This window comes from Corylus avellana, chromosome 1 (genome assembly GCF_965113065.1).
Source record: "Corylus avellana chromosome 1, dhCorAvel1.hap1.2, whole genome shotgun sequence".
Lineage (NCBI taxonomy): Eukaryota > Viridiplantae > Streptophyta > Magnoliopsida > Fagales > Betulaceae > Corylus > Corylus avellana.
The window spans coordinates 16,402,204-16,427,421 of NC_142490.1; the positions used below are offsets into that span (position 1 = coordinate 16,402,204).

General features: G+C 35.1%; 3 protein-coding genes across 3 annotated transcripts; all 3 read right to left on the reverse strand.

Annotated features, from left to right (window-relative positions):
• Nucleotides 1–3,777: 3,777 nt before the first annotated feature.
• Nucleotides 3,778–4,762, reverse strand: LOC132171999 (receptor-like protein EIX2). The gene is made up of 2 exons (XM_059583417.2): nt 4,165–4,762; nt 3,778–3,894 (listed from the first exon to the last, which is right to left on the reverse strand). The coding sequence occupies exon 1, from the start codon at nt 4,745–4,747 to the stop codon at nt 4,217–4,219; it is 531 nt and encodes a 176-aa protein (XP_059439400.2). The 5' UTR covers nt 4,748–4,762; the 3' UTR covers nt 3,778–3,894; nt 4,165–4,216.
• A 161-nt stretch (nt 4,763–4,923) lies between these two features.
• LOC132169210 (receptor-like protein EIX1) lies at nt 4,924–7,088 on the reverse strand. Its single transcript, XM_088513684.1, has 2 exons — nt 5,062–7,088; nt 4,924–4,939 (listed from the first exon to the last, which is right to left on the reverse strand). The coding sequence occupies exons 1-2, from the start codon at nt 7,086–7,088 to the stop codon at nt 4,924–4,926; spliced, it is 2,043 nt and encodes a 680-aa protein (XP_088369810.1).
• Nucleotides 7,089–20,493: 13,405 nt separating this feature from the next.
• LOC132169211 (receptor-like protein EIX2) lies at nt 20,494–23,598 on the reverse strand. The gene has a single exon (XM_088512386.1). It carries the CDS (start codon nt 23,596–23,598, stop codon nt 20,494–20,496), a length of 3,105 nt encoding a protein of 1,034 aa, XP_088368512.1.
• Between the last annotated feature and the right edge of the window lie 1,620 nt (nt 23,599–25,218).

A 25,218-nucleotide genomic window follows, 5' to 3' on the forward strand; every position in this document is an offset into this window, starting at 1 on the left:
GACACAACATTTAACTCTAAGAGAGACTAACCCTAACGCTCAATATCTTAAACGCTCTCTTAGCACATGGAATTCTTATGTGGAATACCTTACAATTTCGTGTATAACAGCTCTCTATATATAGACTACAAGAAAACCTAGTACTAGTTGAAATGGAAAGAAAAAACTAGTTCTAGTTGGAATAGGATTCATCCAAATTTTCTTCTTTATCTTGCGAGACGATTTTGGCATAACTAACTTTCGAATTTTGAAAATCTTATTTCAAAAAGATTTGTATAATTTTCTGTTAGCTTTCCAATGCCGCTGGTTTCACCTCAATCCGATTCTCGAGCCGAAAGTTATGCTTTGAATACTGATACATGTGCAGGATACGAAATTTAATCAAATCCTATTTTAACTCTAATTAAAGAATTTCGATTTAATTAAATTTAACAATATCATATCGATCTTCTAGGTCTTCTCTTGACACAACACCTTATGTATGCACTGCTGACGGGATTGCAGATGAATGTATTTTGTCACTGAATTTAGCAATTTAAAACCCAACAAAAGCAATGAGGACTTTTCATGCACATATGATGCGACTGACCAAAACTAAATCCACGAGAAATAAAGGCGACTTGACCATGAGAAATAAAGGCCACGTAACTATGGGTTTCGCTTATGTTGGCCATGGTGGGGGTTGAAAAATTAATTCTATTAATTGATAATTTACGTAGTCAAGAATTTTGGGTTTTTTGTTATCAATTTTTTTTTTTTAAGTACACCAAAGTGGAAGGAAATGAAAGTTTGATACATTAAAATAAGAGTTTTTGAACAATAGGAGAGTGTCTGCAAAAAGCGCGAAAGTATAGGGGAGTAAGTGAAGTTTTCCCTAAAAAGAAATTGGTTATTGGCAAGAAGTGGAGGTCACTAGCTCAATCAATTAGAGACTATGTTTCATAAAGTGTATGTCACTAGCTAATTCGAATCCCCCTCCCCCTTTTTCTCCCTTTGTTAAAAAAAAATAATAATAAATAAAAATAAATAAATTAATTAATTAATTCAAGAGAAGCTCGCGAACAACAAAACTCAAATATAAGAAACAATGCTGCTTTATTCTTTCCTTTATATATATATATATATATATATATATATATATATTGTACTGCTTTATAGTTTTAAACTTTAAAGGGTTTAACGCCTTCTCCAAAAAAAAAAAAAAATTAAGTACCCGCCAATTTTTTTTTTTAATTTTTAAGTTTTCATTTTATTTTTTAATTTTCACCCTTTTCAACCAAAATTCTGGTTCTCTATTGTCTTGGACAAAATCCAAGAAAAAGGATGTATAAAGTGGTATAGCACCAAAACAAAGGGGCATGACCCTTGCAAAACCTTTCAACCTTATCCAAACCTCTAAAGAAAGGAACACATGCAGAGACATGATCCTTGAAAGACCCTTTAAATCCTATTGGTGGAAAGAAAAGAAGTTTAATAGGAAATATGAAGTTCAAATTCTAATTGTTTTTGATTTTGAACACTCGAAAATATATTACTTTGATGGTAAGCTGCGTATTTGGGGTTAAAACTTGACTATTAACAAGTGATTAGACAACTAGATAGTTCTGAATCAAAAATGATAAACCCAAAGATAGCTAATTACATTGGTTATTTGAGCTTATATGATGTTACCTACTACTTAAAAGGTCGATTCTAATTTTATATTTCATTTGAGGTTACGACAATGAAAGAAGGGAAGACTTTCTTGATTGACAAATTAAGAATAAATCCAAGAAACGGTTTCCTACAAACAACTCTCTCATTTTCCACCTGTATATATTACGTGCTTCTCTACTGCATTTAGTTTGGTGTTGTGGAGGGAAGTCAAATTGGGTGGCTCATGATTCCTAACCTTTGCGTGATTTGCGGGGAGAAAAAGAAAGGTTCGCAGTAGTACTACTGGTCGGGGAAGACTGAAGAAAAAAGCAATTGGCTTGCGTGGGAAAGACTAAAGAGAGAGATTCGCGCGGTGGAGGCTGAAGAGCACTCATAAATACTGGCTCCACAGGCTGTTTGCTGTCTTCTTAACGAAGAAGAATGAAAGATGACAAAACCAGTGACGACCTTCCGAGTACCTACTACTCCCTTGACTGACTAATTAACACGAAATCCAAAGAAATCACATGCATCTGCTACTTTAATATTGGTCCGTTCCAAGTTTTGTTAGGACGGAAGACAATGCAAGAGCTTCGTCCTAATTAGTCCAATCTGTTTTTAATAAAATCGATTTAATTTTTATTATATCTGTTGTGTTTAACTTCGCGCATAAATATGTCTTCTATGGATTCCAAATTTCACTTTATTTTGCTATTTAAATTATATACTCGTATTAACGCACGTAATTGACATTGAGGTCAGGTGCGTATATATGATTCAAAAAGATTATATTGGAGTAGGTCCCAATTAAGAAGTACTGTATGCTGCCATGTATAGTGTTACTCACTTGCCAACTCTTAGTTTTGGAGAGCCTGCGATTTAAGTCACTGCAAGAGAAAATCGTCAACCACGCCACATATGCAAGAGAAAATCATTAATATTAAAAAAAAAAAACACACACACACACACACACAAAGGTATAAAGGAAGTGAAACGAATTTTTACCGCTCAAGCGTGGTAAATTGGGAAATGGGATTAAATAAAAGATAAAATGTCTCTCACAATTGTAAAATCATTCATATAAAGTATGGTACAATCTTCAGATGTGAAAATCATATATATTTCACATCTGAAGATTGTACCATACTTTATTACAGCAACCCGAACAAACTTATGATACAAATATAAATTAATGATGCATATTAAGGAAAGCTCTGATACTCATAGCCCAACTTCTCTCTGACTTGACCTTCTTTAGCAAGCGACCAATTTCAACCAAAACGATCACAACAATCTTGTCTTTCAAATTATCAAAGTTCCAAAAGTAAATCTAAATTATTCTCAAATTCCCCACTAAATGGCCGAGTCTCAGATTATAAAATAAAATTGTATCTTAACATGTTAATTAATTAAGTCAATAATTCAAAGAAATTGACTTAATTGCCAACTGATAATTAAGATAATTGGCTGAGTCTCTGCAAATTGCCTCTTAAACTCCACATGGGCTCCATGATGTCAATAGTTCCCAACTGATAATTCTAAGTTTAATTACCACGCAGCTAAGTTTTTCTTGACGGACTAAGAATAAATCCAATAAATCCAAGTCCTCTTCATGCAAATCGCTTGTTAAATTCCACGAGGACCACTGGATGGGATGTGACGATATCAGTATGGAATTTCTGAATTAGGATCGTCTCGAGTTCAAATGAACCGGATAATATCCGGTTAGTTATTATTTTATTTTCTTTACATGTCCACATAAGATGGGGAGGGGGATTCGAACCAGTGATCTCCACTTCATGAGGCGTGGTTCCTAACCGATTGAGCTACCTCTTGGGGAGATCCAGTTAGTTATATTGAAAATGTATTTTAATCCGCTAAAAAAGTAAAAAAGCAAAAATACCCCTCTAATATAACTAATTGGATATCATCCTGTTCTGAAATTTCTGGATATCCACTCTCTTGATTCATTTACATGGAATAAATCCAAATGAAAAATACACTTTGGAAAATAAAGAAGATGTTAATCTTAGAAGCACAAAGTTTAAATAAACTCTTGACTGCTTTCTTATTCCATGGCAATGTAATATTTAAAAAACGAATACGCAGAAAATATAGTCCCTCACTAACAGGACTTACAACTGACACACGACTCAACACAATACAACGAAATAACAACACCAAAGCAATAAGGATAACTTGCTGTCAATTACTCATAACTACTGCAGCCATCAGCCATGCACACGTAACAGCCCACACCTGCAATAACTCCAAAAAAAAAAAAAAAAAAAAGGTTTATTCACCATGTTTATTTCAATACATAGAAAGGCTCATAACATAAACGAATTAAGGCTTTAGCTTGTCTTTAGCCAACTGCTTGTTCATCATATTTTCTATATGATGACAAATGGTTATTGGAAATTAAATGGGATGCAATAAAAGATGAAAATGTCTAACACAATTTAAAATCATTCATATAGATATATAAAGATTGGAGCATATATTGTTACAGTAACATGAAAAACTCACAATATATAAATGATGCATATTGAGGAAAGCCCCAATCGTGCCCATAGCCTCCTCAACTTTTCTCCGACTTGACCTTCCTTAGCAAGCGAACAATTTTGACCATAACGAACAAAACAATCTTGTCTTCCAAATTATCAAAGCTTCGAAAGTAAGCTTGTCTCCATGACGTTTTAATAATCAGTGTGCCATAAACTCCCCAAAATCCAATAGTAAATCCAGCTGCCATGCTAATGTAGAACGAGAATGACCCAATATTCCTTCCATTTTCGTTGGCTACTCTGTTACCACCATTTGGTGTTACTCTAGGTTTAGTTTCATCCTCTGAACATTTGGTCGAAAGAGGAGGCCCACAGAGTAAAGAGTTTCCTTTGTAGATAGAAGGGTCATTAAGTGTTTCAAGTTGATTCCCGCTTGGAATTTTTCCAGACAAGTTATTGAATGACAAATTCAAGTGACTTAAGAAATTCAAAGAAGACAAGCTTTGAGGGATAGGACCATAAAGCTCATTCATTGAGAGATCGAGTAATTCTAGCAGCTGTAAATTTCCAATTTTTCCAGGAATTCTTCCAGTGAGATGATTCATTGATAAATTCTGAGAAGTTTGTAATATTTTCAGGTATTTCTCCCGATAAATTGTTACTCGAAAGGTCTACAGAGTAGACAAGATTAAAAAAAGACTGACCATATAGATATTCTACTCCTTTAGAAACCAACACCATTTGGTAATCATATCTTGGAAAAACAGCTTCATCACTTTGCTTATTTCTCAAGCTTCCTAAACATAGAGGGATTGCACCCGAAAAATCATTGTGTGCAAGGTCTAGGATCTGAAGATATGAAAGAAGACAAATTTTTTGAGGTATGTCCCCGTGAAAGAAGTTTGACCTTAGGCTTAACCTCAATAAATATGGTGAACTTTCACCCATCCATGCAGGTAGTTTTCCAGAGAATTTGTTTCCTCCAAGATCAAGGCTTTTCAAGTTTCTGTAATTTCTGAAGAAAGAGGGAAGCTCGCCCTCCAGATAATTTTGGGGCAATGACAATACATTTAGTGAACTCAGATGTCGCATTGAGTGGGGGAGTTTCCCAGATAGGGAATTGTTTCCCAAAATAAGGACATTCAATTCCTTCAGCATTCCTATTGCATAGGGAATTCTACCAGTGATTGAATTTGATGAGAGGTCCAACCAAGACAACTTGGGCAATAACTCACTTATGTTTTTTGGAATAGGTCCAGAAAACATATTATTCCCGAGATTTATGACTCTTAGATTACTTGGAAAAAGTGGAACTGGACCCTCTAAGTTGTTGTAACACAAATCAAAATAAGATGCTAAAGGGTGAAATTGAAAGTATGGTACCTGCCTGCGTAGATTGTTATTAGATAGACTCCAATAGGTGACATTTGGGCAAGACTTCCAAAGGCCATGCGGAATGGTGTCAGAAATGCCAGCATGGTCGAGCACAAGAAAATTGAGTTTATTTTGTATTTTTAGCCAAGCTGAAAAATTTGGGGCGATCTGAACCTTTGATAAAAAAATAGATTCCAGCTTAAAAGGAGGAACCCATTCATGTGTGACATCTAAAACCAAGGCCCCTTTTGCATTAACATTCGTAGACAACCTAAGAGATTTTAATCGGGTGAGATTTTGAAAATGAGCTTTAGTTAGGACACCTTCCCATGAATTCTCTGTTAGGTCCAATGAAACAAGCATTGACAATTTCCCGATGCTTTTTGGAATTGTTCCATTCAATTGATTATATGAGAGGGCAAGTGCTTGCAGTGATGACAAGTTCCCATCTTCAGTGCTACTGTTGAAACATTGAGACAAGCCATCCACAAACTCAGTTATCTCCCCATTTATATTGTTGGAATACATATATAATGCTTGCAAGTTGCAAAGGTTGGCAAATGAGTTTGGAATCCTTCCAATTAAATTGTTTCCAGCTAAATTCAAGACACGCAAGTTGGTTAGATGTCCCAGACCAACTGGAAGAGTACCTCTAAGCAAAGTGGACTTAAGTTTGATTGTTGAAAGCCCACTCACATTTGACAACCAGTGAGGTATGAAGGAGTTAAAATGGTTGTAAGAGAGATCAAGGACTGAAAGTAGTGTAAAATTGATGGAGGAAACAGAGTGAGGAAGACTAACAAGTCCACAGCCAACTAGGTGTAACTCCCGTAAGGAAGGAATCATATTAACCGCATGAAACCAATTTGGTACTTTCTCAAGATTTACAAAATTCATTCCAAGGTACTTAAGAGAAGGAAAAGCATCGACCCATTCTAGACTTTCGACCTCCAATCTTTGAGATGAAAAGTTATAGAAGTTAATGGAAAATGAAAATGAATTGAGGTCTAGATATTGGAGCCTTGAAAGATTCCAAAGATGGGAAGGAATAACTCCAGCAAACAATGAGAAAGAGAGATTAAGATACGTCAAACTTTCAAGGGAACCCAAAAACTTTGGAATATGGATTCCATCAAAATTATTCAAGCTTAGGTCAAAGTAACTCAAACACTTTAGATCATGTAAAGAAGAACTTATCTTGCCCCCAAGGCACGACTTGTTGTAAGCTTCCATCTCTTCATGCGAAAGAGATATATTTGGATCAACATGATAATAATTAAACGCCGGAAATGGGTTTCTGAGGTCAAGCTTGACGACATTTCCTGTGTTGTTGTCACAGCCAACACCTATCCAATTGCAGCAATTATCGCCAACCCAAGAAGAGAGACGACCCGATGGATCTGTAAGATTGTCTTTAAAGCTAAGAAGTGCTTTCCTCTCCACCTCTAAGCATCTCAAATTTGGGCTCTTGGTACATGAAATGGGTTTAATAAGTTGAAGGTAGGATGCAGTTCCAAGCAGAGAGAAGAAAAAAAAGGGAATGAGTTGAAGAGCGGACATAAAGCCAATCATTCTGCCACTGAAATGCTTGTGAGGCCTAAGGCATGCATTGGGGTTCAAGTATTTATAGTAAGAATTCTAGGCTCTTGATTAGAGAAAAAAATTAATAATAATAAAAAATAAAATAAAAAATAAAAAATAAAAAATTCTAGGCACTTCTCTTTACACATGGCACAAATACATGCGGTAGTTTTTTTAATTTAGAGTTAAATGATAGGCTAACAGTAACTTGTATAGTAATATGAAGTTATATCTATGCAGAGCTAAATTAATCTCAAATTTCCTACTACAAATAATATACAGATTTTTTTAATATATATATATATATTAAAAAAATGTATAGTTATATATAATTTTGCTTTCAAAAAATTTAGATATATGTGATGCTACCGATTAAATGGCAGAGCCTCAGATTATAAGATAAAATTGTATGTGAACATGTTAATTAACTCAATAATTCAAAGAGTAATATTATATTTAATTTGAGGTTGTGATATATAATGGAAGGCACTTAATTTCAAAATAAAAACTACTTTATTGACCGACTAAGAATAAATCCAAGAATGAATAGAGTTTAATTGGGAGTTTATCTCAATGTTTACAAAGACTCTATGCCTCAAGCCTTCGAATTTGGATCTTCTCCAATTTATTTGAACCAGAGATCGAATATCCAGTTAGTTACAATGAAAGGGTATTTTTTTTTTCCTTAAAAAGTGAAAAGATAAAAATACCTATAAAGTATAACTAACCGGATATTCTATGGTTCATTTGAAGTGAAGAGGATCATGTTCCCAAATCTTCACGAGGATTAATTTGCCTGTTAAATTTCGCATGGGCCACCTATATGATGTCAATAGTTTCGAGTGATAATCAATAAAGCTTATATCCACTTTCTTGACAGAGTAATTAAGACTAACTCCACTTACTAATCAAAAATAATAATAATAACTCCACTCACTTTTGACTAACAATAAATAAAAATAAAAAAATAAAAAAAATTGATATAAGATAAGATGCAACATTTGGTATATTGGTCCGTCCACTTTAGGCTTTAAAGTTTGTGCGAATGCAAACACAATTGACCCCTAACTTCCTATATTAAATAATATATCAGCTGAGACTAATCTCTGATATATCAATATCTCTTCCAACATCAAACATATATATGTAAATGAAGTCCATCCTTGTCCTCCTGAGCGATAATAACTGAAACAGATGACTTTTGACAATTAGAGTTTTAAGTAGGAATCAAATGTTAATTAAGAGACTAATTAAATTTAACATTAGCATTACGCCTACTCTCATCCCAAACCTTCCTTGCCGAATCATCCAAATTTAGCATTACTGTATAAATTTATTTATTGATTATTTAGTTTCCATCTAAAACACTAAATGTTAAAACTGACTAAATGTTAAAATACCCATACCTAAAAAGTGGTTATGCGCAGGAACAGAACCAGGAAGTACTATGGGCAGGGGCCGGGCCAAGGCATAAATTAAAATTATTTTTGAAGTGAAATTAAAAATATATTAAGCTCTTCGAATTTCATCCCGTTGATTAAGATCATAATCTCATATCTGATGACGCAATCTAGGATCAAACTCAAATGAACTAATATCAAATTGATTGGCATCAACTCTCGGAGGCTTTTTTGGAGAATTTTCAGAAATTGGAATATCAGAAATTAGCAATGATGTATCACCAACATTGGCATTTGAACTTTGTACATTTTTTCTTTTGAAAAATTCAAGTATTGTGTTTGGCTTTCCCATCATCTATAAATAAATTTACATGATCATATTGGAGTCTTTAGAAAATAAAGAAAAAATATGCGTAGGTTAACAAACTCACACAAAAAACAATATAATATAAATAGCTTTCATGTATCAAATTCTCCAATTAAATGTTTAAATTCTAACAATCAATATTCTCAATAGTTAATAACCATAATATCCAAATTACAAGACTACTTAGATTAGAAATTGAGCTTAGAATACTAACCTCAAAAAGTACAACTTACATTGAGTTATTTTGCACCGCTTCTAAATGGTTTTGTCATTTACGAGTTGTTGTTCTGCATGTGTTAGGAAAGACAAAAACAAATTAACAACTCTCTCATTATTTTGATTTGAATTATTGTTAATTTTGTGAGTTGCAAGCTAAAGAGATAATTAAAAAACTCAAGAATCAAGAATTTAAGGATCTCTTTGAGAGACCTTGTTTTACATTGAATAAATTGTTTTACACTCACAGTAATTACAATTTTTATGAAATTAAAAATTGCCTTTAAGTAAATTACATTGATGTTGATCAAAAATTTCCCATATCTTCTTGGCTCTAACATCAATTTCTCTAAGATTTTCAGAAATTGACATGGGAGAATGAAATTTCTCTAACATCAATTTCTCTAAGTAAATTACATTGAAACTCATATTTCCTTCATACAGCCCAACCCACCACCAAGTACCCTGATCAGGTCCCTCACAATCCCAAAATGCTACAAAGAGTCTACTCTGTCATTTACGAACAATGTTAAGCTTGCAACTTTTGTTGGACTGAGAACCATCTAAGGAGGAAGTCAATTATTGCAAGGATTTAAGAACCTCTTTGATAGATTCACTCGACAATTATTTCTAGGATTTGGTTAACTTTTTCAATGCCTTGAGATAACTCGATATATTTTACTTGATTAATCGATATGATCATGTGGATAGACTATCAGTTGCCTCTTTATAATGGTTATAATATACATATTTGTCTGTGTTTGTTGTGTGCATATGGAAAGAGACAATTGACATTAGATGATTACAAACACTCTAGAATATATTACTTCAATGATAAGTTGAGTATTTGTTGTCAAAAAGTGATTATTAACCAGTAATTAGGCAACTAGCTAGTTCTGAAATAAAAATAATAAATGCAAAGATAGGTAATTACATTATTTGAGCATTTCTTAATCCATAGGAATCATATATATTTTGTAGCTCACGTCCATTTTTGTATTAGTTATATATAAAAGTTCTCTAAAAGAGTACATATATACCATTTTCTGATATCCAAAAATAAAAAACATAACACAAAAGTTGTTGCATAATCCATAATGGAAGCAAGTAATTTTGGCTTGACTTTTACATAGTTTGTACATAAAATGGGGGTTTGATATTAAATTTTGAGAAAAAAAAATAAATTTGCGTCTATCTAGTTTGCAAGCCCAACTTGAATAGAATTTGTTGCATTTAAATGATGAAGTTGACCTAGAATGTGCTCGCTTTGGTCTAACAAAAATGGTTTGATATCTTGAGAAATGCTATTTGGTAAACCCTCATATAATTGTCATACAACTATAGTAATATAACAGCGAAAATCAACCTTTAATTTTTTCTTTTTATGATTTGCCTTTGCAACCAGACAATCCCACAAAAGTTGTCGAGTAGTCTTCATCTCTACTCCGCGTAGGGGCATGATGGATCTCAGTACATAATTTCTTAATTGACCAAAAATAAATCCAAGAAAATAAAGGAGATGTAACATTTGCTATAAATCCGACAAAGGTTTGAAAGTTAATCTTAAATTCCACATGGGGGCCCCATGATGTGAATAATTTCCAAGTAATAATCCTAAGTCTATAATGTAGCTTAAGTTTTTGTTGACGGACTAAGAATAAATCCAAAAAAGATAGACCAACATAACTTATCTCAATACCAAGACTCCTCCCTTGAAGTCCTCTTCATACAAATTGCTTCTTAAATTCAACATATATAGGACCCCATCATGTCAAATCTTTTCTTTTGCAAGTCATATGATCAATAAAGCGTGTGGAATTAAGGCTTTGTCTTTCGCCAACCATTTGCGCACCATCTTAACCATTTAAACTTATATTGACACGTTACGAGTCAGTGCCATGGCAATGTGGCACGTCACTGGTTGGTGATGTGCCATATTGACCCGTCACCGAAATGGTGACGTGGAAATATGACACGTCACTATTTAGTGATGTGCCAATGTAGCATGTCACTAAATAATGACGTGTCATAATTCCACACGCCGTCATTTCTTTAAGTTTAAATATTCTTGGTTTTAATTTAAAGAATTTTAAATTTAGTGACGTGTAACTTATCTCAATACCAAGACTCCTCCCTTCAAGTCCTCTTCATACAAATTGCTTCTTAAATTCAACATATATAGGACCCCATCATGTCAAATCTTTTCTTTTGCAAGTCATATGATCAATAAAGCGTGTGGAATTAAGGCTTTGTCTTTCGCCAACCATTTGCGCACCATCTTAACCATTTAAACTTATATTGACACGTTACGAGTCAGTGCCGTGGCAATGTGGCATGTCACTGGTTGGTGATGTGCCATATTGACCCGTCACCGAATGGTGACGTGGAAATATGACACGTCACTATTTAGTGATGTGCCAATGTAGCATGTCACTAAATAATGACGTGTCATAATTCCACACGCCGTCATTTCTTTAAGTTTAAATATTCTTGGTTTTAATTTAAAGAATTTTAAATTTAGTGACGTGTAACTTATCTCAATACCAAGACTCCTCCCTTCAAGTCCTCTTCATACAAATTGCTTCTTAAATTCAACATATATAGGACCCCATCATGTCAAATCTTTTCTTTTGCAAGTCATATGATCAATAAAGGGTGTGGAATTAAGGCTTTGTCTTTCGCCAACCATTTGCGCACCATCTTAACCATTTAAACTTATATTGACACGTTACGAGTCAGTGCCGTGGCAATGTGGAACATCACTGGTTGGTGATGTGCCATATTGACCCGTCATCGAAATGGTGACGTGGAAATATGACACGTCACTATTTAGTGACGTGCCAATGTAGCATGTCACTAAATAATGACGTGTCATAATTCCACACGCCGTCATTTCTGTAAGTTTAAATATTCTTGGTTTTAATTTAAAGAATTTTAAATTTAGTGACGTGTAGGATTGGACACGTCACTAATTAGTAACGTGTCAAATATAACACATCACTAATTAATGACGTGTCAAATTTGACACATCAATAAAAATTTTAGTGACGTGTTACATTTTAACACGTCACTAATCCCTTAGCTCTTTGTAGTGAATTATGATGTCAATTATTTGCAATAATTCAAGTTCCCTACATTACACTTTGAGTCGTCTACTGGATATTCTCTAGTTCAAATAAAATTGAGAGGATCCTAATTTCATCTCTTATACGCAAATAAACTCTACGTAAGTATGGGTTTGGCAATTATCAATAAATGACTATTAAATATTAAAAAAAAAACACCTGACACTTATTAGATTAGGTTAAAAGAAATTTCCTTTAAACTGGTTTTGAGGAAATTTGTTTCTGTTATCGAATTAGTCACTATCTCCGTTTCCAACGTCACTAATCCCTCAGTTTTTTGTAGTGAATTATGATGTCAATTATTTGCAATAATTCAAGTTCCCTACATTACACTTGGACTCGTCTACTGGATATTCTCCAGTTCAAATGAAATGGAGATGATCCTAATTCCATCTCTTATACGAAAATAAACTCTACGTAAGTATGGGTTTGACAATTATCAATAAATGACTATTAAAATATTAAAGAAAACATGTAAGTGAGAACACTTGACATTTATTAGATTAGATTAAAAGAAATTTCCTTTAAACTGGTTTTGAGAAAATTTGTTTATGTTATCGAATTAGTCTCTCTGTTTCCAATATTGTATTTATCAATTTAGTCCCTTTTTTTTTTTTTTTTTTTTTTTAATTTGATTAATTTGATCATCAACATTTAGATTGTCTTCAATACAGTTCATGAGCTTGAATGGGCCCGAAACAGGCCTGTATCGGCATGGTTATTATTAGAGGTGGTCATTTGTGTTCACGTATTAGGTTTGAGTCGTGTTAAGGTATGGTTTAAGATTATATATATAGGTCAACAGTAGTCTAACTTATTTAATTAAATGGGTCAAAATATTCAACCATAACTCTTTAATTTTGTGGTGGGTTCGCGAATCATTTCAAAAATTGTTAGTCTAATTACTATACAACAATTCTGCTTCCTTCTCTCTTATTTTTATTTTATTCATCAATTTTTTTTTCTTTTACAAAAATTATATGGCTTAAAGCATTATGTCACGAACACATTATACCTTCCAGTTCCAAAAAAAAAAAAAAAAAGCACGTGACTATAAACTAACGGAATAAATTAAAAATCATACTAATTTCATTAAAAATTAAGGAATTAAATTGATCAAGTTAAAAAAATAAAAATAAATTGCGTGGAATTTGATTTTCGAAAAACAAAATAGAAAAAGAGAAAAATGTTCCGTGTTTGTTATCATTTGAGGGTAACTAGGAAGAAACAAAAAATGATTAGAGTTTAGTAAAGGCACAACCTTTCGACTGGTAGCATTCAATATCTTCAGTGGGGTTTTATTATTAATTTGTTCAAGGCATTCTTGGGTTTCGCGGTAATTAGGATTTAATAGCTCGGTTTAATTCTTCATTGCGTTGATCCATGGTTTGAATGGAACTATTCAGAATAAGATGAATCCTCATGGTCACTGTCAGATGTTGTGACTTGTTTTCACAAGTCTTACCGTGGGCCCCACAGCAGTATGGCATCCCATACTCTTTGTCTTGTTTTTTTCTTTCCCACACGTCTCTCTTTCTCTCCATCTATTGAGCTTCTTCTAGAAGTTTTGAGAAAAGGCTGGCTTTGTTTTATTTGAAGCCATTCGGTCATCAAGAAGGAAGAGAGGGCAGCAGCTACTTTAGCAAGAAAAAGAGAGAAAGAAGAAAAGAAAAAAACTGCCAAGAGAGAGAGAGAAAGGCTTGTGCTGTTGGGAGAAGAAGATGCACCATTTTTCTTCATTTTGATCTCACTTTTGGAGTGCTGAAATGCTTAGAGAATTTTAGAGAATATTTTTCTCTTTTGTATCTAATTCTCTTTTGAGTGAGATTGGGGTGTATTGGGGCTTTTGGGTTTGAGTGGTTTTGTTTGTACTACTCTTTGTACTCCACTCTTTTGTTAGTGAATTTCTCCTGAATCGTCTCCGCCAGTGGATGTAGGCTTGTTAACCCGAACCACTTAAATCTTGGTGTCTTGTGTGGTTGTGTTATTTTTCTATTCTGCACTTTTCTACTTCTTTGGTGATCTTGGATTTGCATTTGTCACAACAAACTGGTATCAGAGCTCGGGTATTTATTTTGCGGGATGGCTACTGCAAAATTTGAAGTAGAGAAGTTTGATGGTCAGAATAGTTTCAATCTTTGGCGCATCAAGATGCGAGCTTTGTTACAACAACAAGGCTTGGCGAAGATTTTGGATGGCGAGGTGCCATCAACATCATCAACGGAGGAAACGAAGGAACTTGAAGAAAAAGCCCACAGTGCAATTTTGTTGTCTCTTTCAGATGGAGTTTTAAGAGAAGTTGCCGATGAAGAAACGGCCGCTGGACTTTGGAAGAAGCTGGAGAGCTTGTACATGAAGAAATCCCTCACTAACCGATTGTATTTGAAGCAACGGTTATATACCCTCAAGATGAAAGAAGGTATGCCTCTTTGTAATCATCTTGATGATTTTAATAGAATTATTTTGGATCTGAAAAATATTGATATTAAAGTAGATGATGAGGATCAAGCCCTGATTTTGTTATGTTCACTACCGGATGCCTTTGATAATTTTGTTAATTCAATGTTGTATGGTAGAGATACTATCTCCTTAGCTGATGTTAAATCTCCTTTAAATTCTATGGAGTTGAGGATAAGATTGAATAGTAAAGGTAGTGATAATCAGACAGAGGGTTTATTTGTTAAGGGTCGTTCAGAAAATTCTTCTAATTTTAGAGGTCGATCCAGTGAGAGGGATTCGGGTAAAAGTAAATCAAGAGGCCGATCACAGTCTAGGTCAAAGAAGAAAGTAAAGTGTTACTATTGTAAAAAGTATGGGCATTATAAATCCGAGTGTCCGAAGTTGAAAAATAAAGAGGAAGGTGACAGGCAAAGTTCCTCTTCTGTGGCTGGTGTTGTCGAAGGAAATTCTAAAGGTTCAGACCTTGTCCTTGCAGTTACCATTTCTAATGATCGTTCTAACGACAAGTGGGTTCTTGATACTGCTTGTACATTCCATATGTCCCCTAAAAGGGATTGGTTTACTACCTATGATTCAGTCAATGGTGGTTCAGTCTTGATGGGAAATAATGTCGCCTGCAAGATTGTTGGTATTGGTACAATCAGAATTACGATGCATGATGGGATTGTGAGGACTTTGACGAATGTTCGACATATACCAGATTTGAAGAAAAATATTATTTCATTGGGCACTTTGGACTCCCTTGGATACAAGTATTCCGGTGAAGGTGGAGTTATTCGGGTTAGCAAAGGCTCATTGGTTATAATGAAAGGTAACAAGGTTGATGGCCTTTACTTTCTTCAGGGTAGTACGGTAACAGGTTCAGCTGCTGTGTCTTCTTCAGATGATCCAGATTTAGACACTACCCGGTTATGGCATATGCGGTTGGGTCATATGAGTGAGAGGGGTATGACAATCCTGAGCAAGCGGGGTTTGCTTTGTGACCAGAAAACAGGATCTCTTGACTTTTGTGAGCATTGTGTGTTCGGAAAACAGTGCAGAGTCAAGTTCAGTACAGGCATCCACAGAACTAATGGTACATTGGATTATATCCATTCAGATCTATGGGGTCCCTCTCAGGTTCCATCAAAGGGTGGTGCTCGATATTTTGTTACATTTATTGATGATTATTCGAGAAAAGTCTGGGTGTATTTTTTGAAGAAGAAAAGTGATGTGTTTGTCACTTTCAAGCAATGGAAGACATTAATTGAGAATCAGACTGGGAAGAAAATCAAGCGACTCAGAACAGACAACGGCATGGAATTTTGTGGTGATGAATTTAATAAATTCTGCAAGGATGAAGGCATCGCTAGACATCGCACAGTTAGTCATACTCCACAGCAAAATGGGGTTGCTGAGCGGATGAACAGGACTCTCTTGGAGAGAGCGCATTGCTTACTTTCAAATGCCGGGTTGTCTAGAGATTTTTGGGCTGAGGCGGTCAATACTGCTTGCTATTTGGTCAACCGTTCTCCATCAACAGCCATTGATTGTAAAACTCCTTATGAGGTATGGTCTGGTACTCCTGCTGATTATTCATTTTTAAAAACTTTTGGTTGTCCTGCTTATTGTCATGTGAACGATGGTAAGCTTGAGCCTAGGTCAAAGAAATGTATATTTCTAGGCTATGCGGATGGGGTGAAGGGATATAGATTGTGGTGTTCTGATCCTAAATCACCTAAGTTTATAGTCAGTAGAGATGTTGTATTTGATGAATCTGCCATGCTTCACCCGAGAAAGGAGTCTATTGTTTCTGCAGGAAAGGAGCAGGGTTCTAGCAAGGAGGTGGAGCTTCAGGTGGAGGCTTCACAGAGGGTGCGAGATAACACTCAAGATCAGCCTGTTACAGATGTTCATGATTCCAGTTCTGATGATGATGATCCACAAGAAGAGCAAGAGACCAGTATTGCGGCTGGTAGACAGAGGAGGCAGATTAGGCCATCTCAGAGATATGGCTATGCAGATTTGGTAGCATATGCACTTACTATGGCAGAGGACACTGCAGTCCAGGAGCCTTCCACCTACTCAGAAGCTGTCACAAGTAGTGAGTCTGCTCAATGGGTTGTTGCCATGAATGAGGAGATTGAGTCTCTTCATAAGAACCAAACATGGGAATTGGTGAAATTGCCTAAAGGCGCTAAAACTGTTGGTTGCAAATGGATCTTCAAGAAAAAGGAAGGAATCCTAGGTGTTGAAGATGCAAGGTTCAAGGCACGTTTGGTAGCAAAGGGCTATAGTCAAAGAGAAGGTATGGACTTCAATGAAGTCTTCTCTCCTGTTGTGAGACATAGTTCTATTCGTGTTTTGCTTGGCATGGTTGCTTTAAATGATTTGGAACTTGAGCAACTTGATGTGAAAACTGCATTTCTGCATGGTGAGCTTGAGGAAACCATTTACATGCATCAGCCAGAAGGGTTCATTGTTGAAGGTAAAGAAGATCATGTTTGTCAGTTGAGGAGGTCGTTGTATGGTTTAAAACAATCTCCAAGACAGTGGTACAAGCGCTTTGACAGCTTTATGATCGGACATGGTTACACAAGAAGTAGCTATGACAGCTGTGTGTATTACAGGCAATTGTCTGATGGTTCTTTTGTTTATTTGTTACTCTATGTGGATGACATGCTTATTGCTGCTAAAAGCATGTTGGAGATTAAGAGATTGAAATCTATGTTGAGTGATGAATTTGAAATGAAGGATTTGGGTGCTGCGAAGAAAATCCTTGGTATGGAGATTCACAGGGATAGAAAAGCGGGAAAGTTGTACTTGTCACAGAAAAAGTACATTGAGAAAGTACTTGAACGCTTTGGTATGCATAATTCTAAATCAGTGAGTACTCCACTTGCAGCTCATTTCAGACTCTCAGCAGCGTCAGCACCACAGAGTGAGGAGGAGGAGCAGTTCATGTCACATGTTCCTTACTCCAGTGCAGTTGGAAGCATCATGTATGCTATGGTGTGCACTCGTCCAGATATTTCACAGGCAGTCAGTGTTGTTAGTCGCTACATGGCGAATCCGGGCAAGGTTCACTGGCAGGCAGTGAAATGGATACTCCGTTATTTACGGGGCACTACAGATGTTGGTTTAGTCTATGATAGAGGCAGTGGTATCAGTTCCAGTGTTACTGGTTATGTTGATTCAGATTATGCTGGTGATTTGGATAAAAGAAGATCTCTGACAGGTTTTGTTTTCACTCTCTCAGGGTGTGCCATTAGTTGGAAAGCGACTTTACAGTCGACGGTTGCTTTATCCACTACGGAGGTAGAGTATATGGCAGCAGCAGAGGCAGTGAAAGAAGCTATTTGGCTCAGAGGTTTGGTTAGTGATCTGGGTTTGCAACAGGATGAGACTGTTGTATTTTGTGATAGCCAGAGCGCAATACATTTGACCAAAAATCAAATGTATCATGAGAGGACCAAACACATTGATGTCAGATATCATTTTCTTCGGGAGGTCGTGACACAAGGTGATATCATAGTGAAGAAAATTGCTTCGGCGGAAAATCCAGCAGACATGTTGACTAAGCCACTTCCGATCCTCAAGTTCAAGCATTGCTTGGGCTTGATTGGTGTTTGTCGTTTGTAATTACCCTTAGGGGTGTTGGAGGAGACGTCTTGAGGAGATTTGAGTTGAAGACTTGATGAAATTCAAGTCAAGGTGGAGATTTGTCAGATTTTGTGACTTGTTTTCACAAGTCTTACCGTGGGCCCCACAGCAATATGGCATCCCATACTCTTTGTCTTGTTTTTTTCTTTCCCACACGTCTCTCTTTCTCTCCATCTATTGAGCTTCTTCTAGAAGCTTTGAGAAAAGGCTGGCTTTGTTTTATTTGAAGCCATTCGGTCATCAAGAAGGAAGAGAGGGCAGCAGCTACTTTAGCAAGAAAAAGAGAGAAAGAAGAAAAGAAAAAAACTGTCGAGAGAGAGAGAGAAAGGCTTGTGCTGTTGGGAGAAGAAGATGCACCATTTTTCTTCATTTTGATCTCACTTTTGGAGTGCTGAAATGCTTAGAGAATTTTAGAGAATATTTTTCTCTTTTGTATCTAATTCTCTTTTGAGTGAGATTGGGGTGTATTGGGGCTTTTGGGTTTGAGTGGTTTTGTTTATACTACTCTTTGTACTCCACTCTTTTGTTAGTGAATTTCTCCTGGATCGTCTCCGCCAGTGGATGTAGGCTTGTTAAGCCGAACCACTTAAATCTTGGTGTCTTGTGTGGTTGTGTTATTTTTCTATTCTGCACTTTTCTACTTCTTTGGTGATCTTGGATTTGCATTTGTCACAACAGTCACATTTAGAAATTCACCCAAGTCACAACAATTTAAATTTTGTTTAATTTGGTGGAAGAGGAATTGTTATGACTGACAATTGTCATCAAATTATGTTTTGATTGATGTACATATTTAGGGGAAAGTTCACATAATCCCCTCAAACTACCACTCAATTAACAATGTCCCCCCTAAACTTTCAATTGTGACAATGTCCCCCCCAAATTACAAAAAATTGTCAATGTTCCTCCAATGATAAAATTACCCTTAGTAAAATATAAACAAAAATACTAAAACTTCTAGAAAAAACCTAAAACTAACAAAAAAAAAAAAAATCCAAACTTGGCCAATTTTTTCTTTTTTAAAATCAATTTTATAAGAAAAAAATTAAAAAAAAAATTCGATTTTTTTTTTAATAAAAATTGAAAATTTTCGTTTCTTTTTTAAAATCAATTTTATAAGAAAAAAATTAAAAAAAAAATTCGATTTTTTTTTTAATAAAAATTGAAAATTTTCGTTTTTTTATTTTATTTTTGTTTTATAATTTTATTTAAATAAAAATTTACGTTTAAAAAAAATAAAATTTTCGCTTATTAAAATGAAATTTTTTGTTTTTTAAAACTAAATAAAAAAATAGTTTTTAAATTAAAAATTTTTCATTTTTTTAAAAAATCATATATATATTTTTTTAATTTATAGGGATATTTTTGTCTTATTGAGAAATCTATAAGGGCATTTTTGTCTTATTGTTAGCCTTGGGGGGGACATTGATAATGTTTTGGTAGTTTGGAGGGGACATTATCACAATTGAAAGTTTGAGGGGAACATTGTCAATTTGGTGGTAGTTTAAGGGGAGTATGTGGACTTTACCCATGTATTTATGTGTATTTGGTATATATGTACATATGCAGAGAAATACATATATAACATTAAATGATTACAAAATTTCCAAGCTATATTACTTTGATAATGAGCTGCATATTTGGTGTTAACTCTTGATTATTAACAAATGTTAAGGCAACTAGCTAGATAGTTCAGAAAAAAAAATAATAATAATAATAAATGCAAATATAGGTAATTACACTATTTGAGATTTTCTTAATCCATTGGAATCGTATTTGTAGCTCAAGTCCACTTTTGTATTACTTATAGTTTAGAGTACACAATTACCATTTTTTCAATAGATTTTTTGATACTTACGGTTTTTCTGTGCATTGGGTTGGAAGAAATTTTTTCAATTCAATTTACGCAATTGCTATGTGTCTTTTACCATGTGAGAAATATATGCTTATTTAATAGTTTTAACAAAGTTGGAAAAGAAATCTATTGAAAATATTTGTTTCTCACGAGATGAACAAAAAAAAAAAAAAATTAGTGGAATGGAATAAAAATATAAAATGTCTCACACTAAAATCATTCATATATTTGACTTTACCACACTTAATTGGCACATACATTATTACAGCAACATGAAAAACATAATATACATAATTGATCCATATTAAGGAAAGCTCCAATACCCACAGCCTCAACTTCTCTCCGACTTGACCTTCCTTAGTAAGTGAACAAATTTGATCATAACAAACACAACAACCTTTTCTTTCAAATTATCAAAGCTTCGAAAGTAAGCTTGTCTCCATGATGTTTTGATAATCAGTGTGCCACAAACTCCCCAAAATCCAACAATAAACCCAGCTGTCATGCTAATGTAAAATGAAAATGACTCAATTCCCCTTCCATATTTGCCGGCTACTCTGTTACCGCCATTTGGTGCTACTGTAGGTTTAGTTTCATCCTCTGAACACTTGGTTAAAAGAGGAGACCCACAGAGTAAAGAATTACCTTCGTAGATAGATGGGTCATTAAGTGTTTGAAGTTGATTTCCTTGTGAAATTTTCCCAGACAAGTTGTTGAATGACAAATTCAAGCGACTTAAGAAGTTCAAAGAAGACAAGCTTTCAGGGATAGGACCAGATAACTCATTCATTGAGAGATCAAGTGATTCTAACATGCGTAACTTACCAATTTTTGTAGGAATTCTTCCAGACAGATGATTCATTGATAGATTCATGATGACTAATTTAGAGATGCTTGTTATATTATCAGGTATTTCTCCTGAGAGGTTGTTACCCGAGAAGTCTATTGAATGAACAAGATAAAGGATTGGATCATCGTATAGATATTCTCTTCCCTTAGAAACCAGCTGCATTTGCTCAAAAAATGGAATTTCACTATTTTTGTCAGAACTGAAGTTTCCTAAACATTGAGGGATTGCTCCTGAAAAATCATTGTGTGCAAGGTCTAGAATTCGAAAACTTGAAAGAAGACATAATTGTTGAGGTATGTTCCCATAAAACAAGTTGGACCTTAGACTTAACCTCAATAAAGATGGTAGACTTTCTCCTATCCATGTTGGAAGTTTTCCAGAGAATCTGTTTCCTCCAAGATCAAGGGTTTGCAAGTTTCCATAGTTTCTAAAGAAAGTGGGAAGCTTTCCTTCAAGATGATTTTGGCCCAATGATAATACCCCTAATGCACCCAGATGTCGCATTGATATGGGAATGTTACCGGATATATTGTTCTCTGATAAGTCCAACACCCATAACAGTTGTAAATCCTTCCAATGACTAGGTAGTTTCCCGGATAGAGAATTGTTTCTCAAAATAAGACATGTCAATTCCTTTAGCATTCCAATAGAATGTGGAATCCTACCAGTAATTGTATTTGAAGACAGGTCCAACCAAGACAACTTGGGTAGTAGCGCCACTATGTTTTCAGGAATAGGTCCAGAAAACATATTCTTATAGAGAGATATGTCACTCAAATTACTAGGAAAGAGTGGGAGTGGACCCTCTAAGTTGTTGGAACTCAAATCAAAATAATATGCCGAAGGGTGAAATTGAAAGTATGGTACCTGCCCACGTAGTTTGTTGCCGGATAGACTCCAAAATGTGACCTTTGGGCAAGATTTCCAAAGGCCATGCGGAATGGTGTCAGAAATGCCAACATTGTTGAGTGACAAAGAATTGAGTTCATTTTGTGTTTTTATCCATGCTGGAAAGTTTGGGCCAATCCACATGTTTGTTAACTGAATATCTCTCAACTTAAAAGGAGGAACCCAATCGTGTTTGACATCTAAAACCAATGTCCACTTTGCAGAAAGTTTCGTAGACAGGGTAAGGGATTTTAACCGGGTGAGATTTTGAAAATGAGCTTCAACTAGGACACCTTTCCAAGAATTCTGAGCAAGGTTCAATGAAACAAGCATTGATAGTTTCCCAATGCTTTCTGGAATTGTTCCATTCATTTTATTGTTCGAGAGGTGAAATGTTTGCAATGATGATATGTTTCCAATAGAATCTGGAATTGAACCCAAAAAAGAGCAGCCTTGGAAATCAATAGTTTTCAAATTCTTGAGTCCTTCCAATGAATAGGGCAAGTTGCCCCCGAGCAACATATTTTTACTCAAATATAGATACTCAAGGCTACTGTTGGAACATTGAGATAAGCCATCAACAAATTCAGTTATATCCCCACTTATATTGCTGCTCTTCAGATCTAATGTTTGCAAATTGCAAAGGTTGGCGAATGAGTTTGGAATCTTTCCAGTAAAATGGTTGCCAGCTAAATTCAAGCTGCGCAAGCTAGTTAGATGTCCCAGACCAACTGGAATAGCACCTCTAAGCGAACTGGAATCAAGATTGATTAATGAAAGGCCACTCACATTTGACAACCAGTGAGGTATAAAGGAATTAAAACTGTTGGAAGAGAGATCAAGGACTGAAAGCAATGTGAAGTTGATGGAGGAAATAGAGTGAGGAAGACTAACAAGTCCACAATTAACTAGGTGTAACTCCACCAAGGAAGGGAGCATATTAACCACATCAAGCCAATTTAGTACTTTCTTAAGATTTACGTCTCCCAGATTCAGGTACCTAAGAGAAGGAAAACCAACAAGCCACTGCAGGCTTTCAACCTCCAATCCTGGGGAGAAATAATATGGGTCGATGGAGGATGAAAATGAATTGAGGTCCAGATATTGCAGTCTTGAAAGATTCCCAAGATGGCTAGGAAGAACTTCAGCAAACATTGAGAAAGAGAGATTGAGATACCTCAAACCCTCAAGGGAACCCAAAAATTTTGGAACATTGTATCCATGAAAATCATTCAAGCTTAGGTCCATGTAACTCAAATGCTTTAAATTGAGTAATGAAGGACTTATCTTACCCCCCAAACATGACTTGTGGTAAGCTCTTACTACTTCATCATAATGATACTCATAGTCTAGATTATAAGAGGTTGAACTTTCTTCATTAATAAAATTAAATTCACTAACCGGAAATGGGTTCTTGAGGTCAAGCTTGACGACATATCCCGTGTTGTTGTCACAGGCAACACCTATCCAATTGCAGCAATCATCACTAACCCAAGAAGAGAGACGACCCGATGGATCCGTGAGACCTTCTTTGAAGCTAAGAAGTGCTTCCCTCTCCACTTTTGAGCATTTGAAAACAGGGCTTTGGGTGCATGAAACGGGTTTAATAACTTGTAGGTAGGATGCAGTTCCAAGTAGTGAGAAGAAAAAAATTAGGAGGAGATGAACAAAGTACATAAAGAAGTGGATACTAATCATTTTGGTAAATAAATCGTTAGACAGCAAAATGCATGTGATCATGTGATGCTTAGACATGCATGGGGTTCAAGTATTTATAATGTTAACGACAAGAGAGGGCTTGCACTACCTTCACCATCTTAGGTTGGAAGCAGCAGAAAGACTTTGCGAGCTATAGCCAGCTGTCATATTTTGTGGTCAAATTAAAGGTATCAATTTGCATTTTACAAAAAGAGATAAAGAGCAAAGGTTGTGGATGCAATTCTTTCAACTCTTCTTTATGACTCTCTGAAGAGTCAATGATAATTTGGTTGGGAAAATTAAGGAAACAGGTAATAATTCAATTAAACCATTTTGCACGGTATAGAGTTTTCCATCCAGATCCTTTAAGACACAAATTGGTCATAAATTATATATAGAATGAAATATATCTATGTAAATCAAAATAAATCCCAAATTCCCTGCTAAAATGTCACTCATTTTTCCGAAATTCTACCAAGTACATCTAATAAATCAATTTTACATGGATTGTGGAAAAAAAGATCGAATGTATACTTGTAATTTTATGTGATGTTGTGGATTAAAAGGTCAAAATGTAGATACTTGTAATATTAGGTTGTGACTTTGTGACAATGAAAGCATGGAGTGGAAACTTCCACATATCCACTTTCTTGACCGACTAAGAAAAAATCCAAGAAATCCAAGAAAATAGACCAGGCAATGTGAAATGAAGAAGATGTACATTTGCTTTATTAATTGGTCTGCCCAAGTTTACCTAAATGCAAAGACTCAATGCTTATCAAAGTCTATTAATGTACATGACAAATTAAATGAGTGAAGACATTCGACGCGCCTAATACTCCCTTCACTGACTTGAGTAAAAAACTCTCTATGACAGATAAGAATCTACCTATAACACACAAATATATATTAATTATGATTCCTCCCACTAAAATAACCTTTGTGGGGTTAAATTTTAATAAGGTGAAATCTTTAAAATGAGTTCAATAAAAGACACCAACTCAAAAATTAAATCAATTTGCAACTGAATAATGTTAGAAGGAAGACTCTTGTTAAATTAAAGAATCACTAATAAAAAAAAAAAAAAATTAACAATGATACATGAGCTCCAATGGACCAGTCATGTCCCGCCTCATGCATGATGTGGTTATCCTTACTTTTGTCTTCTATTTACAATTTTTTTATTATAATACGAGATTATGCTAAAGGCAAGGCTTATATATAAATAATATATCAAAACGATGCCGTTTTGGTGTTATATAGCAAGATCAGCTGAGACTAATCTCCGAACAATATCTCTTCCAACATCAGATATCTGTAAATGAAGTCCATCCTCGTCCTACTAAGCGATAATAACTGAAAGTCTGAAACAGAGAACTTGTGACATTCTGAGTTCATGTAGGAATGAAATTTAAAGAGTATATATGCTTCATGAAAGACATGGCCGGAGAGATGTATGTGTTTCAGGTCTGATCCGTGGATGACTTGGTAAAAAGACATATGGCGTGATATATTGTCGATGTGGTACTCTTAACATCTTGAGAAACAGTTAGAAAACTAAAGTCGGTTAAAAGTTTCAAAATGGAGAGAAGCAGAATGTGAAGAAGTGGATACTGTATT